Source organism: Aotus nancymaae, unplaced genomic scaffold (assembly GCF_030222135.1).
Source record: "Aotus nancymaae isolate 86718 unplaced genomic scaffold, 86718_ANA_hifiasm-v0.15.2.pri h1tg000020l, whole genome shotgun sequence".
NCBI lineage: Eukaryota > Metazoa > Chordata > Mammalia > Primates > Aotidae > Aotus > Aotus nancymaae.
In genome coordinates this window covers 28,603,360-28,619,976 of record NW_026988432.1, presented here as the reverse complement: position 1 = coordinate 28,619,976, position 16,617 = coordinate 28,603,360, and the positions used below count along the sequence as shown (strand labels likewise).

The following is a 16,617-nucleotide window of genomic DNA, read 5'->3' as shown; positions in this document are numbered from 1 at the left end:
TGTCCTGAGGGTTCATGCATGTTGCAGCGTATGTCAGAATTTCTTGTCATTTTTAAGGCTGAATAATATTCCACTGCATGTATATACCACGTCTTGTCGATCCTCTCATCTGTGGGTGGATGCCAGGGTTGCTCCCACCTCTTGTCAATAACGCTACTTACCAAAATCTTTTTGAAATCCTGCTTTCAGTTGCTCTGGATATATACCCAGAAGTGGAATTGCTGGATCACATAGTAATTCTATTTTTAATTTTTGAAGAATCGCCATACTGTTTTTGTTTTTTTTTCTGAGATGGAGTCTCACTCTGTCCCCCAGGCTGGGGTGCAGTGGTGTGATCTCAACTCACTGCAACCTCCACCTCCCAGGATCAAGTGATTCTCCTGCCTCAGCCTCCCAAGTAGCTTGGGTTACAGGTGCCTGCCACCACACCCAGCAGCTAATTTTTTGTAATTTTAGTAGAGATAAGGTTTCACCATATTGGCCAGACTGGTCTCTAACTCCTGACCTCAAGTGATCCACGTGCCTCAGCCTCCCAAAGTGCTGGGATTATAGGTGTGAGCCACTGCGCCCGGCCAGCCATACTATTTGTCCTAGCAACTGCAACACTGAATTTTTTAAGATAAGCATGTGGGAGGGATTTGTTTTCGACACTTGCTTATGTAAAATGTCTTTCTCTTGCTTTCACTTATAGATAGGTATATTCTTTTCCCCTCAAACTCATGAAGACATTGCCTCCCTGTCTCTGAATTTTTAACCTCAAATAAATAAGCATAAGGCCAACCAGATTTTTGTTCCTTTGTAAGAAGACTGTGTCTTTTGTTCCTTCATAGCTGTTTTTAAATTTTTCTTTTTCTGCGAAACTAAAAAAGAAAATTCAGTGGGGGCAACATAGTGAGACCTTGTCTCTACAAAATATTTAAGTTAGCCGGCATAGTGGTATATTCCTGTAGTCCCAGATACTCAGGAAGCTGAGGTGGAGGGATCACTTGAGCCTAGGAGGTCAAGACCGCAGTGAGCCTTAATCACACCACTGCACTGCAGCCTGGGCAACAAAGTGAGACCCTGTCTCAAAAAGAAAAGAAAAGCAAATTCTTCCACTAAGTAAAAATGGGGCAGGGCAGGAGACATCCAGAACACTGTGAACACTTTTTATCTAAAGAGTCAACTCGTTTTTATTATTATTTGTTTTCAGAGGGAAAGTTTATTTCTCTGCTCTCTTTGTTCTGTGTATTCTGCTATTCTTTTTGAAAACTTCTCTAATGCACAGATTAGATATCCACTGTCCATTTCTCTATCGTTTTTCTTTCTATTTCTAGACTATTTATCTTTGTATTCAGCTTTCTGGTCTATTTATCTATTCTGCTCTCCAGGTGGTTTCCAAGTTCATCTTCTGCATTGCTTTTTCTGCAGTACCCATCCTATCCTTTACTGCCTCCAATTCATTTTGATTTTGCTGTTGGATTTCTAGTTTCCATTGGCTCTCTCCTATCCCAGGGCCTGTCTCACACTTCATTTCAGCCTGAGAGTTGCTTAGCTAATCACAATCCCTTCCTTCGAATGCCTTTTCACACGTCATAGAATCTATATTGTCATTCTCATTACATACAAGCCCCCTTTTTGCACTTGAGTTTTTCATTTTTCTATAGTTGATTGTCATTAACATTTTCAGAGGTACACATTCCATTGTCTTCACAATATTGCTCCCCTCTTCTGCTAGGTAGGATTTTTGTGTGATGCCGTGTTGCTCTGCGCCTCCCTCAATCCTGAATGAGGTTGGTGCTGTCTGGTCGTTTGTGTTTGCTGTGTGCATCAGCCATGGGCTAGCTCGGTGTCTGCTGAGGCAGAGTCTCCCTCTCAGACCTAAAACTGGAGGGTGACTTCGTGAACTCATCTCAAATCCAGTTTCTGACATTTAGCAGGCATCCAATCTCCTAGTAACCTTTGCTAGCCTAAAACAGAATGCTCTCTTGATGCCATGGATTATCAGGAAGAAACTGAGTCAAGCTCTAGTTCTTTGATCAGATGCAATCCATTTTTTTTTTTTTTTTTTTTTTTTTTTTGAGATGGAGTCTTGCTCTGTTGCCTGGCTGGAGTGCAATGGTGCCATCTTGGCTCACTGCAACCTCTGCCCCTGGGTTCAAGTGATTCTCCTGCGTCTGCCTCCCAAGTAGCTAGGACTACAGGCATGCGCCACCACACCTAGCTAATTTTTGTATTTTTAGTAGAGATGGGATTTCACCATGTTGGCCAGGATGGTCTTGATCTCCTGATCTCGTGATCCACCTGCCTCAGCCTCCCAAAGTGCTGGGATTACAGGCGTGAGCCACAGTGCCCAGCCAATTCATTTTTTAAAACCAGTTCCTCGTACGCACTGCTCCCAAGCGTTTTCCTGCCCCAGAGGGCTTTGCCTGAGAGCACCATCCCTCAAAGGACACAGCATATCACCCAGTCTCCTCCTGTCCCTGCACTGGTCTGAATCTCCAAGGCCTGGAGTAAGGGCAGTGTGGATGGGAGCTGCCTTAATACACAGGCACACGGTTTTGTTGGTACTGACAGATCCTGTCTACCAGCCAGAGACAGGCAGAGGAAGGGGCTGAAGCCTCAAGCTACCCCTTGCTTTTGGTCTTCTGGGTCAAGGGGCCAAGCTTCTCTGGACAACAAGAATTTGTTGGTGACAGCATTTTAGTTAATGATGTTACCTCCTGCGTCTGGAGGGCGTCTGCTGGGGAACTGTTATCTTCCTTCTCAGTGTTGCTGTGGGACTTTGTTCTTTGATGTGTGTCTTCAGGGGTATTTTTAGGGAATATGAAGAAATGAAAGCCGGGGATTGATAGAGGGGCACCATTTTAACACCCAGGTTAGCATTTGATAAAGGCCTAGAGTTGTGGTTCCCAGCCATGGTTGCACGTTAGAATCAGCTGGGGAGCTGTCAGAAATTACCAGTGTCTCAGCCCCACCCTGACCAGTTACACAAGACTTTCTGGGGTGAAGTCCCAGCATCAGCAGCCTCAGAGTTCCACCAGGTGACTCCAGTGTACAACCAGGGCAAGAGCATTTAGCGCAGAGAAGGGGCTTAAGTTTTCATTCGAGTTCTAGTGCTGTGTGGCCTTAGTCAAGTCTTTTAATCTCTTTGCGTCTCAGTTTTCCCCATTTTAAAATGAGAACGATAATGCGCACTCTTGCTTAGATCACGTGAGATAAACAAAGGTTCATGAGAATTAAACCACCAAAAGACTTCTGATTCAAGACCGGTAGTACAGGGCCCTTTGCAGGCCCCGGGATGGCAGGCAAAGTCATTCATTCATTCGCAGAGACCCCGAACACTTGGGACCCCCCGTGAAGGCTGCCTGCTCCAGGCTCTGGACCAGGGAGAAGAGACAAAGCTGTCAAAGATGCTGGGTGCCCACTACTTGCGGGGTCCCTGGAGTCCCTTGTGGTCCCTTTTCACCCTGGATGAAAGACAAACAGCAGATCCCTACAGTCACACCCAGGTGGGCACTTCAATGAGAAAGAAGCAAGGAGGCAGGAGGCCTGAGGGGTCAGTGCGAGGCCCATGACGTCTGCAGGCGTGGGTGGACTTCCAAGGGACAGTGTGGACAAATGGCTTTGTGGAAAGGGGGTGCTTGGAGAGTGACTAAGAACGTGGGCTCTGATGCACTACTTTCCAATTTAAAAACACCATAAGGAGAAAAAAATGTTTGGTCTCCAGAGCAGGCTGACCTCAGTTCAAATCCCAGCCCTGCCATTGCCTCACAGTCACGGGCAAGTCACACAACTTCTCTGTCCTCAGATTCTCCATCTATAAAATAGGGCAATAATAAGACCCGTCTTATAGGACTATCATGAAACTATATCAAATACTATCATTAATGGCCTTGGCTCAGTGTCTGGCTCACAAATAGCAGCTGCTGCTGTTACTGTTTTGCATATTATAGACATAGATATTAAATAGTTATAGATATGCACACAACTATATACTTTTTTGTAACTGATGAAACTCAGGTCATCATAAGAAGTGCCCTAGGCTCATCAAAGGCTGGCCCTGCAGGGCTTCTCAGCCAGGCCCTGACCTGCCACCTGAGGAGACCAAGGCCCACCCTTTAGATGGCATCTTCATCACTCACAAGGGACAGATGTTAACCAAGTCCTCTCAGAGGGCCTTCCTTCTCTGGAGATGCTGAGATTCTGGTGTCGAGGACACTCAGTTGAAGTCAGCATTGGTGAGAGGGACTGGGCTGGAGGAATGGTCTAGGTCACATTCTACCCCTGTCTTTGTGTGTTCTATTCTGGTGGCACAGTCACCCAAACCAATAATCTTGGCATCATCTTGGAGTCTTCCCTTTCTATCACCCCTTACAACCCACTACTTAGCAAGTACTGTTGACCTTCACAATGTCTCTTGTGCCGCTCCTGTATTTGTCAGCAATTGCTGCTCAACAACCAACTGCAAAAATCTCAGGCTGGGCGTGGTGGCTCACGCCTGTAATCCCAGCACTTTAGGAGGCTGAGGCAGGTGGATCACTTGAGGTCGGGAGTTCGAGACCAGCCTGACCAACATGGAGAAACCCCGTCTCTACTGAAAATACAAAATTAGAAGGGCATGGTGGCACATGCCTGTAATCCCAGCTACTCAGGAGGCTGAGGCAGGAGAATCGCTTGAACCTGGGAGGCGGAGGTTGCAGTGGGCCAAGATCACGCCATTGCACTCCAGCCTGGGCAACAAGAGCAAAATTCTGTCTCAAAAAAAAAAAAAAACTCAGTGGCACACAGCACTCAGCATGCGTTTAGATGATGTGTGTGCAGGTTGGTTTGGGGTCACCTGATCTAGGCTAGACTTAGGCAAGCCTCTGTTACACATGTTGCTCATCTTCTCCCTGGGACCATCAGGCAGCCCAGAGAGGGTCTTCTTAGGATGATGGAAGAAACATGAGCGCAAGCATAAATATTTAAGGCCTCACATCAGCATTGGCACACCGTCACTTCTGCCTCATTATATTGGTCAAAGCAAGACATATGGCCAAAACCAAAGACGAGGCAGGGGAAATGTATTTCTGAATATTATTTAAGCTACCCCAGATTCTTAACTTTTGGCCGTCAGAGCATTGAGGTTTTTATTTCATCCTGCCTGGACTCCTGCAGTGGCCTCCTGCTTGGTGTCCACACCTTAGCTGTATTAACCTTTCTGTTGAGCACTGGTATGACTGTGGCATTTCATGACCCCATCCCCAGAATCTTCCCTAGCGACCGTCCCATGGAACCCAGCTCCTTGGCTTTTTATACCTTCTTTTGTATCACAGTGATGAGTGAATATGTCTTATCTTAGCTCCTAGTGCAGTGCCTGGCACACAATGGGACAATAATGTTTTTAAGGAGGATGAATGAATGAATGAATGAATGAATGAATACATACTTCTAGTTTTCCTACTGTCCTCTAGGCCCCTTGAGGGAGGGGCTGTAGCTGAGTAGTGCAGTGCTGGGGCACTAACCCTCATGGGCCTCTGTTGCCATTGCTGACGATGCACGGGTGGGCATTGTTCAGGTTACCCCCAGCCCACAAGACAGAGGGCATGATTTGGGAACTAGCAAAGAGAGATGGTTTAGCCACAGAAAGTTAAGTGCTCAGTCTGGGGAGGGTGTCATCTCCCCTTCTACCTTATCCTCCCACATCCACATTACTGTCAGTGAAGGAGGGTGAACTGCAGCAGATCTGGGCAATGCCCAGAGGCAAGGACGCTAAGAGGTGTTGTGGCCACAGGTCAGGGTGGTCCTGGCCACAGAGAGTGCGATCGCGCACTCCCATCCTCATTTAAAACCTGGGGTTTGCCCACTGCCCAGGAGCAACCCCAAGACAACAGGTGCTCTGCACGGCAGGGTGGCACCCGGGCCCCTCCCCAGTCCCAGGAGGCTGACATGGTCTCTCGTGCCTCCACAGAAAGACTTCACAGTGCGTGAGGAGCTGCAGCAACAGGACGTGGAGCGCTGGCTGGGCTTTATCACCTTCCTGTGCGAGGTCTTCGGCACCATGCGCAGCAGCACAGGCGAGCCCTTCCGCGTGCTCGTGTGCCCCATCTACACCTGCCTCAGGGAGGTAAGAGACCTGCTGCCTGTGCACCCTGCACAGCCAGACAGCACTGGGGCTGGAATGCATCTAGATACCCAGGCAAAACTGTGAGGGTGGGGTCACTTAGAAAGGGACCCATCTGGGCTGGGTGTGGTTGCTCACACCTGTAATCCCAGCACTTTGGGAGGCCGAGGCAGGTGGATCACCTGAGACCAGGAGTTCCAGACCAGCCTGGCCAACATGGTGAAACCCCAACTCACCTAAAAATACAAAAATTATCCAGGCATGGTGGTGGGCACCTGTAATCCCAGCTATTTGGGAGGCTGAGTCTGGAGAATCGCTTGAACCCGGGAGGCAGAAGTTGCAGTGAGCCAAGATCGCACCATTGCACTCCAACCTGGGTGACACAGTGAGACCCCTCCAAAAAAAAAAGGAAAGGGACCCATCCTTCAGCAGAGATGTGCAACAGCAGGGCTTCTGGTCCCCGAAGCTAGGTCTTTCTCTGTTGGGTTTACATAAAGGGAACTAGCACCCCTTCCCCGGGAAGTGTTATGAACTCAGCTTCAATCATTCCCAATCTGGAGCACTGGCTGCAGCGGGGAGGCCTAGGATAAGTATTGTCTCCATGAGCGCTCTTGGGATTGGATTGAATTGGTTTGCCACTGGATTATTCTACGAAAACATATTTTCTTCTAAATTTCATCTGAAAAAAGAAAGAAGTAAGAATGACCAAGGAACTTTTGAGAAGCAAGAATTCAGTGGGTGCTTGCACTGCTGGATATTGTAACTCACTATCTCCACCCCTCGGCTGCTGTCAGGGGAGGGAATTGAAAGGGGGCAAAGTGGAAGCTGGAAGGTGAGTGGGGCCGCTGAGGCTGTCCAGCACGAGGTTGGTGGCTTGGAAGACAGCCTTGGAGTGAGGGTGAAGAGCATGTTTAGGTTCTAGTTGTATTTCTGAGTTGGACCCAGCAGGACTCGCTGATGTGAAATGGAGGGAAGGGAGGAGGGGACACGGGCTCCCTGTTTACCAGCTTGGTGGCCCCGTTTTCTGAGACAGAGGATGCTGGATGAGAAATAGATAGAATGGAGATGAAAAGCAGGAGTCAGTTCTGCTTGAGTCGCCTGTTAGCTGTCCCCAAGGGAGCTGCCCGGAGGTTGGCCGGGTGGAAGGGTCTGGAGATCCTGAAGAGGTCACATGTGGAGGTAGGGGATGGAGGGTTGTGTGGAGTATTGATATGAACCTGGTACTCAAAGCTGGGGACTGGATGGAAGCAGGCAGGAAGAGAGTGTAGATGGAGGGGCAGAAGAGGGGGTGTGTAAGAACCCTGGCAGTGGCCCTTCACTGGGACCTGGCCTAGCCACACACCTCCCCGTGCTGTCCCCTCCCACTGCTGGCAGGCCTCTGCAGGGGCTACAGGGACACAAGGAGGAACAACCTCCTGAGAATCAAAGGGCCAGGACAGAAAAGTGTCCTGGGTTTGGCAACAAGCAGGTCATGGGCCTTGGGTGTCAGCAGAGGTGAGGACGCAGTGTGGACAAGTCTTTCCAGAAGTTTCTCTGTGAATGGCAGCAGGGAAGGGGAGCTGTGGGGTCAAGGGGCATCTTTGTGTTTTTGAAAGAAAGATGACAATAGAGCAATATAAGAGAAGGGAGGGAGTGTATTTGTAAGTGTTTTGAAGCATCCATGTATAGAACAATAGCATGCTCATTCCAGACTAGCACAGAGCACACAGTTCTCTCTTGGGTGCTGTGCAAACCCGTGAGCATCTGCCACTGCTTGTACCCAAAACACACATCTTAACAAATGCACTTGAAATCAGATTTGTTCCACAGATTCAGACAATGGCCTCTTCTGACTTTATTTCACTCTCAAAGGGTCTTGAGCTAAGAATGCAGCTCCGTGCGGGCTGGCAACTCTGCTCTTTGCACCCTTTGGAATGACTTGAAGGCAGCCTCGCGGAGGCTAGGAGCAGGCCTGCATGGCCTCTTGGGTCTTCTCATCCTTGCCTGCGTTGCCCTGTGCCCTGGACGACCCACCTCGAGACAGGGAGCAGAGCTGTTCTAGGGTGGTGACCTGAATTGCCCCAACACGTTCACTCTGTGTGATCTGGATACCTCCTGGTGTTGTCGTCACCTGCTCCTCCGAGCGGGAGGCAGGGCTGTAGCCGAGCGCTGGCCCTGGCTGCTGGGACACTTTTAACACTGCCTGAGGTAGTGTAAACGTTCCGGTGTGAGATCCGGAAGGTGCCAGGAGCTGTGTGCCGGCAAGAACAAAGAGCCATGCCCAGCGCACACTCATGGGCTGCATTCAACTTTACGGGCCAGTTTGACAAACACAGACCCATCCATGCTCGTGGTAAACTTGAAGAGTAAATAAATCACCTATGGCCTTCTCCGATTTGTAAAAAAAGAGGGCAGAGCCCCATGTACCAAGCTAGCACGTCAAGCCTAGGGCCAGGCTGCGGCAGGTTTCAGATTCTGGCTCTGTTGCTCGTCAGCTGTACCCTGTCAGGGAGCATTTACCTGCTCTGAGCTTCGGCTTCCTCATCTGCAAAGGGAGCTCATGCTGCTTTCTCCACAAGGTGCAGGAGGGTGGCGAGGCGTGGAGAGAGAGCTAAGCGCACTAAGGACAATGAGGTCAGAGGATGGGAGGAAGTGCCCAGGGTACAGCAGCTGGCAGACTGGGTATCACCTAGGCTGATGGGGCCTAGGGACTGAGCACATGCCTAATCTTAAAGGGACACGTGGGCTGAGTGCTCTGCCCAGGGACACACAGCTGGTTCATGCCACAGCTAGCCTGGCTCTCCTGAACTCCAGGTAGGGCTCTTTTCAGGAGAAATTGTGGCTTCCCTAAAACAGGGCCTTAAGAAAAGGTGGGGGACTTAAAGGCAGCACTAGGGATCTTATCAATCCCTGTGAACAGCCTGTTGCCTTTCCCAGCTCCCTGGGGACCCCTGAATTCTGCAAGTCATTTGCTGCCTCCCTGGCCTTAGCGCGCACACATACCCATCACACACTGACCTACATCCCTAAAGCAGGTTAAGCCAGCTCATGGAAGTTTCCAGAGCCAAAGGCACTGCTGCAGCCTCCTCCATGCTGGAAAAGCTTAGGCTTTCCCCCTGGGGTCATGCAGATGTCTGACCCCAAATCCATAGCACCCACTTTGCCCAGGGATCCCCCAACTCCCAGAACCACCCCCAGGCCCATATTTCCAGCTGCCCACTATGCCTGTCTTGGTCATACCTCAGACCCCTCCAACAGGATGTGGCCGGAGCTGCACCCCAAAACCCCCCTGCTCCATGCAGCTCTGACGTGGGCCCCCTGCCTGTCTCCCTGCAGCCAGGCAGCAGCCCCAGAACCCACCCGATTGCCTTTCCTCAGTCACGTCACTCACTCCATCCCCTGCATCTGCACCCCAGGGCTCCACTGCTGTGCTTCCCTTTCTGCTCCTGAGCCACACACAAACCCACAGCCCATCTCCGAGTGAAGGGTCTCGCTGAGAACAAACCTAAGGGACAGATGCAAAGTCCTCACTTTCCAGCCCATCTGGAGGACCTCATGCTCACAGAGGCGCCCTTCATTCTGAGGTCCAAGCTCACTCGGTCCCCACGCTCCTTGAGATCAAGCATGTGCTTAGCAAGTTACTCAAGCTTGAAACCTTGGAGTCATCTCTGCCTCTCCATCTTCCTGTCCCTGACACTTCTTCCTAGGCCCAACTTAAAGTCACCTTTTCTGTGGAGCCCCCCTCACCCTGGTCCCCACTCAGCACACTGACAGCTTCCTCCTGAGGGCCAGGGAAGTGCCCTCCGTCCTTACTGCCCCATCCTTACCCCGGCCTCTTCACATTGCCCTGTAGTAGTGTTCAGTGATGGTGACAGCACACCTCACTGCACGGACGCCGCCATCTAAACCAAATGCCTCATGTGTTCCTTTCTCTTTTAACTCAGACAGCACTCTAAAGGTGATCATCTCCATTTTTCAAGGAGAGCAGATGGCAGGCAACTTGCTGAGGGCCACACAGCCACCAAGTGGTAGACTCGACACTGGAATCTGACTGCCCCATTTCACGGCCTTGTAGGCGGAGCAGGGGCTACTCTGTTTGTCTTCTTGGTCCATAACTCAGCACCTATATTGCAGGAGTCCAGTAGATCTTGGTGGAATTGATTCCATTTTTACCGTAACTAACGTGCCAATCAGAGATCCTTCTTCCAGGGACGAAGAAGAAGAAGAATTTTTAACATGTGCTATTATGGTTTAAGGGCAAACCGTTTCTGCCAAGGTGGTTTTCAAAGTGATTGAAGAAGATTATTGGTCATCTGTGGCTGCATTAGTCTCCTTGCCCTGCTATTTACAACTCGTATTTGCTTAGCAAGCTCTTTTTTATTTTTAAAATATTTTTAAATTTGTATTTTTAATTTTACTGTGGTAAGGATACTGAACATGAGATCTGCCCTCTTCATAGGTTTCTAAGGGTACAACACAGTATTGTATGCCTAGCCATAATGTTGTACAGCAGATCTCTACAGCATACGCACCTGCGTAACTGAACCTCTCACCCATTGACTGGCGAATCCCCATCTGCACCTCCCCCTGGCCTATGGCAACCACTATTTGTGGCTTCTTTGAATTTGACTATTTTAGATTCCTCATGTAAATGGAGTGATGTGGTATCTGTTCTTCTGTGACTGGCTTATTTCATTTAGTAATGTCATCAGAGTTCATCCATGTTGTATATTGCAGTTTCCTTCTTTGCAAAGGCTGGATAGTATTCCATCATAGGTATATACCACTTTAAAATGTTTTTTCTTGGTATGTAATAGTTTCACATATTTACGGGGTACATGTGATATTTTGTTGCATGCGTAGAATGTATAACGATCAGGTCAGGGAATTTAGGATATCCATCACCTCGAGTGTTTACCATTTCTATGTCTTAGGAACATTTCAAGTCCTCTCTTCTAGCTATTTTGAAATATACAATACACTGTTGTTAACTATAGTCACCCTACTCTTCTATCACACATTAGAACTGATTCCTTCTAACTGTATGTTTGTACCCATTAACCAACCACTCTTCATCTCCCCACCCCCGACTCCCAACACACACATACGTTGTTTTATCCATTTACCTGTTGATGGACATTTGTGTTGTTCCCATATCTCGGCTTATTGTGACTAGAGCTGCAATGAACATGAGAGTACTAATGTCTCTTCAAAATCCTGATTTCAGCTCTTTTGGATAAATACTCAGAAGCAAAATTGCTGGATCATATGGCAGCTCTATTTTTAAGTTTTTGATGAACCTCCATACTGTTTTCCACAGCAGATGCACCATTTTGCATTTCTACCAACAGTGTACAGGGTTCTAATTTCTCTACATCTTTACCAGCTTGTTTTTTGTTTTCTTGCTAACAGCCATTCTAACAGGTATGAGGTGATGTCTCATTGTGGCTTTAATTAATCTGCATTTCCCTGATGATGAATGACATTGAGCATCTTTTCATATACCTGCTGGCCATTTTCTATGTCTTCTTTGAAGAAAGGTCTATTCCAGTCCTTAGCCTATTTTAAAATTGAGTTATTAGGTTTTTTGCCATTGAGTTTTACGAGTTCCTTATACATTTTGGACATTAATTCTTTATCAGATGTGTGGTTTTCAAATATTTTCACCTATTCTGTACTTTGTCTCTCACTCTGCTGATGATTTCCTGTGCTGTGCAGAAGTTTTTTAGTTTGATGCAATCCCACTTGTCTATTTTTGCTTTTGTTGCCTGTGCTTTTGGAGTCATATCTAAAAAAAAAAAAAAACAAAAAAAGTGCCCAGACCAATGTGAAGATGCTTTTTCTTTATGTTTTCTTCTAGTAGTTTTACAGTTTCAGGTCTTATGTTTAAGTCTTCAATCCATTTTGAGTTGATTTTTGTACGTGGTATGAAATGAGAGTATAATTTCTTCTTTGTGTGGATATCCAGTCTTCCCAACACCATTTATTGAAGATACTGTCTTTTCCTCATTGTATGTTCTTAGTACCTTTGTTGAAGATGAGTTGACTGTAAATGTGTGGATTTATTTCTCCACTCTCTATGTCTGTTTTCATACCAGTACCATACTGTTTTGATAGCTATAGCTTTGGGATATATTTTGAAATTAGGAAGTGTGATTGCCTCCAGTTTTGTTTTTCTTTGCTCAAGATTGCTTGGGCTGTTTGAGCTCTTTTATGTTTCCAAGTGAATCTCAGAATTGTTTTCTATATTTCTGTTTTGAAAATGCCCCTGGGATTTTGATAGAAATTGCAATGAATCTGCAGATTGCTTTGAATAGTGTGAACATTTTCACAATATTAAATCTTCCAATCCAAGATCAGGAGCAACACAAGGATGCCCACTCTTATCACTTCTATTCAACATAGTACTGGAAATCCTAGCCAGATTAATTAGACAAGAAAAGGAAATAAAAAGCATCCAAATCTGAAAGGATGACATAAAACTGTCTCTGTTTGTAGATGACATGATCTTGTATATAGAAAATCCTAAAGACTCCACACACAAAAAAAAACTGTTATAACTAATAAATGAATACAGTAAATTTGCAGAAAACAAAGTCAACATACAAAAATCATTTCTATTTCTGTACACTATCTGAAAAGAAAGTTAGGAAAACAATCTTACAATAGCATCAAAAAGAAATACTTAGGAATAGATTTAACTAAAGAAGTAAAAAACTTGTACACTGAAAACTATAACATATTGTTTTAAGACATGAAAAAAGACAAACAAACAGGAAAACATCCCGTGGGCATTTTATAATAGTATTCTAAGGTCCCCTTTCTCCTGCCCAGGTCCTCAGCCTAACTGTGACTGCGAGGGCTGCAGACGCAGGAGGCGTGCAATTATTGTTTATGGCCTGAGTGAAGGGTGTCATCTCCCCATCTCAGCTGGTATTTCTGAGCCGACCTGACAGGCTGTGGGTCTCGCTTATCTAGAGCATTCATTCCCTGACCCTACAACGTTCTCCTGCCCCCCACCTCTCCATGCCTCTGTGACCCCGTGGTGTTGTCGCAAGGCTCTTCTAGGGTATCACTGAATGTCTCTCTCTGAGACCCTTACTTTAAGAGCTTTGTCGAAAATTCCTCTGGCAGGGGAATTTTATTTTATTTTTTTGAGATGCAGTTTCACTCTTGTCTCCCAAGCTGGAGTACAGTGGCACAATCTCAGCTCACTGCAACTTCCTTCGAGTTCAAGTGATTCTCCTGCCTCAGCTTCCCAAGTTGCTAGGATTACAGGCACACACCACCACACCCAGCTTATTTTTGTATTTTTAGTAGAGATGGGGTTTGATCAGGCTGGTCTCAAACTCCTGACCTCAGGTGATGCACCTGGCCGGCCTCCCAAAGTGCTGAGATTACAGGTGTGAGCCACTGCACCCAACCAAGCAGGAGGATTTTTCAACAATGTTCCATGCCCCTATTTCCCTCCACTTCCTCTCATCCTCTCTCCCCCAAACATCCGAGCTTTCTTCCCTCCATCCAATCCCCCCAGCTCATTCCTACCCAGAATTCCAATCTTCCTGTCTTCTTTGGAGTCCAGCAGCTATAGCCAGAGGTCAGGGGTGGAGTAAAGGAAGAAGGCAGGGTGCTTTCTGCCAGAAATCTCCCATCTCTCTGTACCCACCTCCTGGCCCCCACCAATCTCTCCCTCTGGTTGGACTCCTGGCTCTCCTCCCCTCCAGGCCCAAGAAATCCCATCTGCCCCTCCCTGCCCTTTCCAAAGGAAGGGCAGGGAGAGGGCAAGTGCCTCTGAGGGGTGTCTCTGAGAGGCGCCCCCAAGGGACACAACTGGCTAGGCCCCTGGAGGAGGTGGGCAGGCCCAGGCCAGGCAGGAGAAGACAGAGGCCAGCCAGTCAGCCTTCTCAGGAAATGAAATTGCTCCGCGCAACAATGAGAGAGCCACTTTTTTAACTTTTTGCGTGAGTGTGCATTCAATTGCTCACAATGTTTTGGCTCCGGGGGAAATCTGACCTCGGAAAAGGCTATGATGAGGCGGGTGTGGGTGGAGAGCCTCTGCTGTTTCACAGAGCTCAGAGAGTCAAGCAACACATTCTACAGAGGCACCTTTCCAGGGGGACCATTCCTCCTTTCCCAAGGGCAGGGCATTCAGCTGCCCGGCAGGGGCCAGGGCAGGACCCACTTTGGCCAGAAGTGACCAAGAAAGTCTGTGCCCTGGGGGTAACCATAAACTCTGACAGGGAGCAGAGATTTGCTGGCTGGATCCCTGGGGAATTATCTTCAACCCAGCACCTTGAGAAGCTTTTCCATTACAAATTCTCAGACCCTTTCTTCAGCCAATTAAACCAAACTTCCTGAAAATGGGGTTTGCTGGGCAGGGATATGTAAGCTTTCCAAATGATTCTAATGTGCAGCCAAGGTTAAATAACATAGTCTCGGCATCCTAGGTGCATTCAGCGAGCAGCCCCCCACCAGCCAAAAACCCTTGGGGTAGGGGAACAGCCTTAGGAGCCAGAGAGACCTGAGTTTGAATCCCAGCTGTGCCACTTCCTAGCCATGGGATTTTAACCTAATTCTTCTGTCTTTCAAAACCTTGATTTTCTTATCTGCAGCATAGAAATAACAAGAGTAATACTCACCCTGTGGCTTTGTTTTAAGGCTTAATATAAGTGAGGTCTTTCTGTAAAGCCAGTGGCATATGACAGCCTCGCAGGGAACCATCAGTTTGTGTGTTGCTGTCGAATGCAAACCGTGTTCCAGGCATTGCTCAAGAGAAGAATCACAACACAGTCAGCCCCAGAAAGTGAGGTCCATTCTCCCAGCTGGGCATCCGAGGCCTGCATAAACAAACACAACCCCTCTCTCCAGCCAAACTGCTCCACTTGCATTTCCATAGGTGGCCTTGCGTTCCGCCCACCGTGAGGACAATCTTCCTCCTCTTCTTGCCTGGCTCTTGCCCACCTTCAGGGCCAGGCTCACTTCCCACCACCTCCCCACCCTGCCTGGATTCTTTCCTCTTACAACATCCTATAGAACTCATGTCCACACAGGGCTGTCAACGTCTGTCTCCAGATACGCTCTTTGCCAGGTGGCTGTGTTAATGCCTCGTGACCCTTTCTTGGTTGCTTTTAAATCACTTCAGTCTTTCATTGCTGCCTGGGGGCAGGCTAGCTCTCATCTGTCATGTTGCTCTGGAGTCTGTGCTCATTCAACAAGCGGTGATTTCGTTTGACACAGTGCTACTTATTGAACTGCGATGTTTTTCCTGGTAGTACCAGAAGGAGGGATATAGGTTGTGATCTTTCAGCAAAGGACTTGCAATCCTCCTGAAATTAAGCAGCCATGAACACTTATGATGGACTGTGAGCCGGATAAATGTAGGGAAATGGAATGGGGGGCACCGGGGACAAAGGGCAGGGGAGCTGGGGCTTAAGGGAAGGTGGATTGTGGATAGGCGTGGGGGAAATGGGGAAAGCCTCCAGGAAGGAGCCTTTGAGCCAAGGCATGGGGGCCAGAATAAGCATGGCCCATCTGGGTGGTAAGGAAAGGGCCCGATGAGTGAGCCACGCTCTCACCAGAGGTGTTCTACTGAATGCGGGATGACTCCAAGAACCTCTGAAAGGTTTTAAGCCACCAAGCAACACCATGGAAGGAACAAAGGAGCGTTTCTTTATTCATTCAACAAACAATGAGAAAAATGCTCCTTCCTTATTAAACTGAAAAGTCTCCTGGACACATTTCTTGCTTGAAATGTGCTGAGATAACAAAGTCAACTCAGTCTGGAGCAGTCCCTAGCCAGAGGAGCCCATGGCTAACTCAGTGCCCAGAGGAGTGCAGTGCTGTGCAGTGCTCCAGCAAAGCGCGGGCAGGAGAGAATGTGCAAGCCCAGGTGGAGGAGGAGGTGAGGAGGCCGGAGGGCCGCCTCAAAGGGCATCGCGGCAGAGAGCACCTCCCACCTCCTGGTTGCCTTTAAATTTGTTCTAACCGTCAAACAAAAAGACTTAGCAGGAAGTGAAGGGCTAGAGTGAAGCTTGAAAAATCAGGAGAACCTTTCGCCATGAACAGTTTATTCCAACCCTAATCTTAGGCACAGACCCCGCCTGGAATGTTCCTCTGAGAATGTAGCCTTCCTAGGGCAGGTACCCAGCCCCTGGGCACCGGCTTAGCATCGGAGTCCCTGCAGGGCCAGCAGCTGCTGCTATGAATACCCCAGCTTAAGCGGCCATTCCTGTAACTCCCTCCCAGTTCTGTCCCCTCCAGAGCTTTCATGCCCCTTTTCTGCACAGCACACCCTGTGAATTTAACTCAGAAGGGTGACACCGACCTGCCCAGACCCCCACACCCCAAACATACACACATAAACACATGGAAGCGGCCCCATCTGAAGCTGCCCAGATCCTTGACCTCCTCAAGATAGAACTGGAGTCTCCCACCCACCCCACCTCCACTCCCGACCCTCTCCCCAGCCCCCACCCTTTAAGTGTTCTGCTTCCTTAGCCAGACTCTGCAAACTGAAATGTGAAATTTGAAGCCAGTGTTCCCCTTAGCAACCA

The 16,617-nt window shown here is 48.2% G+C and overlaps 1 protein-coding gene across 6 annotated transcripts in view; it reads left to right on the top strand.

Annotated features, from left to right (window-relative positions):
• Window positions 1-16,617, top strand: part of CTIF (cap binding complex dependent translation initiation factor) — a 328,449-nt gene that overhangs the window by 275,567 nt on the left and 36,265 nt on the right. For 5 of the 6 annotated variants that reach the window (XM_012440818.3, XM_012440816.3, XM_064379201.1 and 2 more), the window contains one exon: window positions 5,933-6,088. The exons of the other annotated variant lie outside the window; for it this stretch is intronic. In XM_012440818.3, the coding sequence (XP_012296241.1) occupies window positions 5,933-6,088 (156 nt within the window). The remainder of the gene's footprint in view (window positions 1-5,932; window positions 6,089-16,617) is intronic. 6 annotated transcript variants of the gene reach the window in all.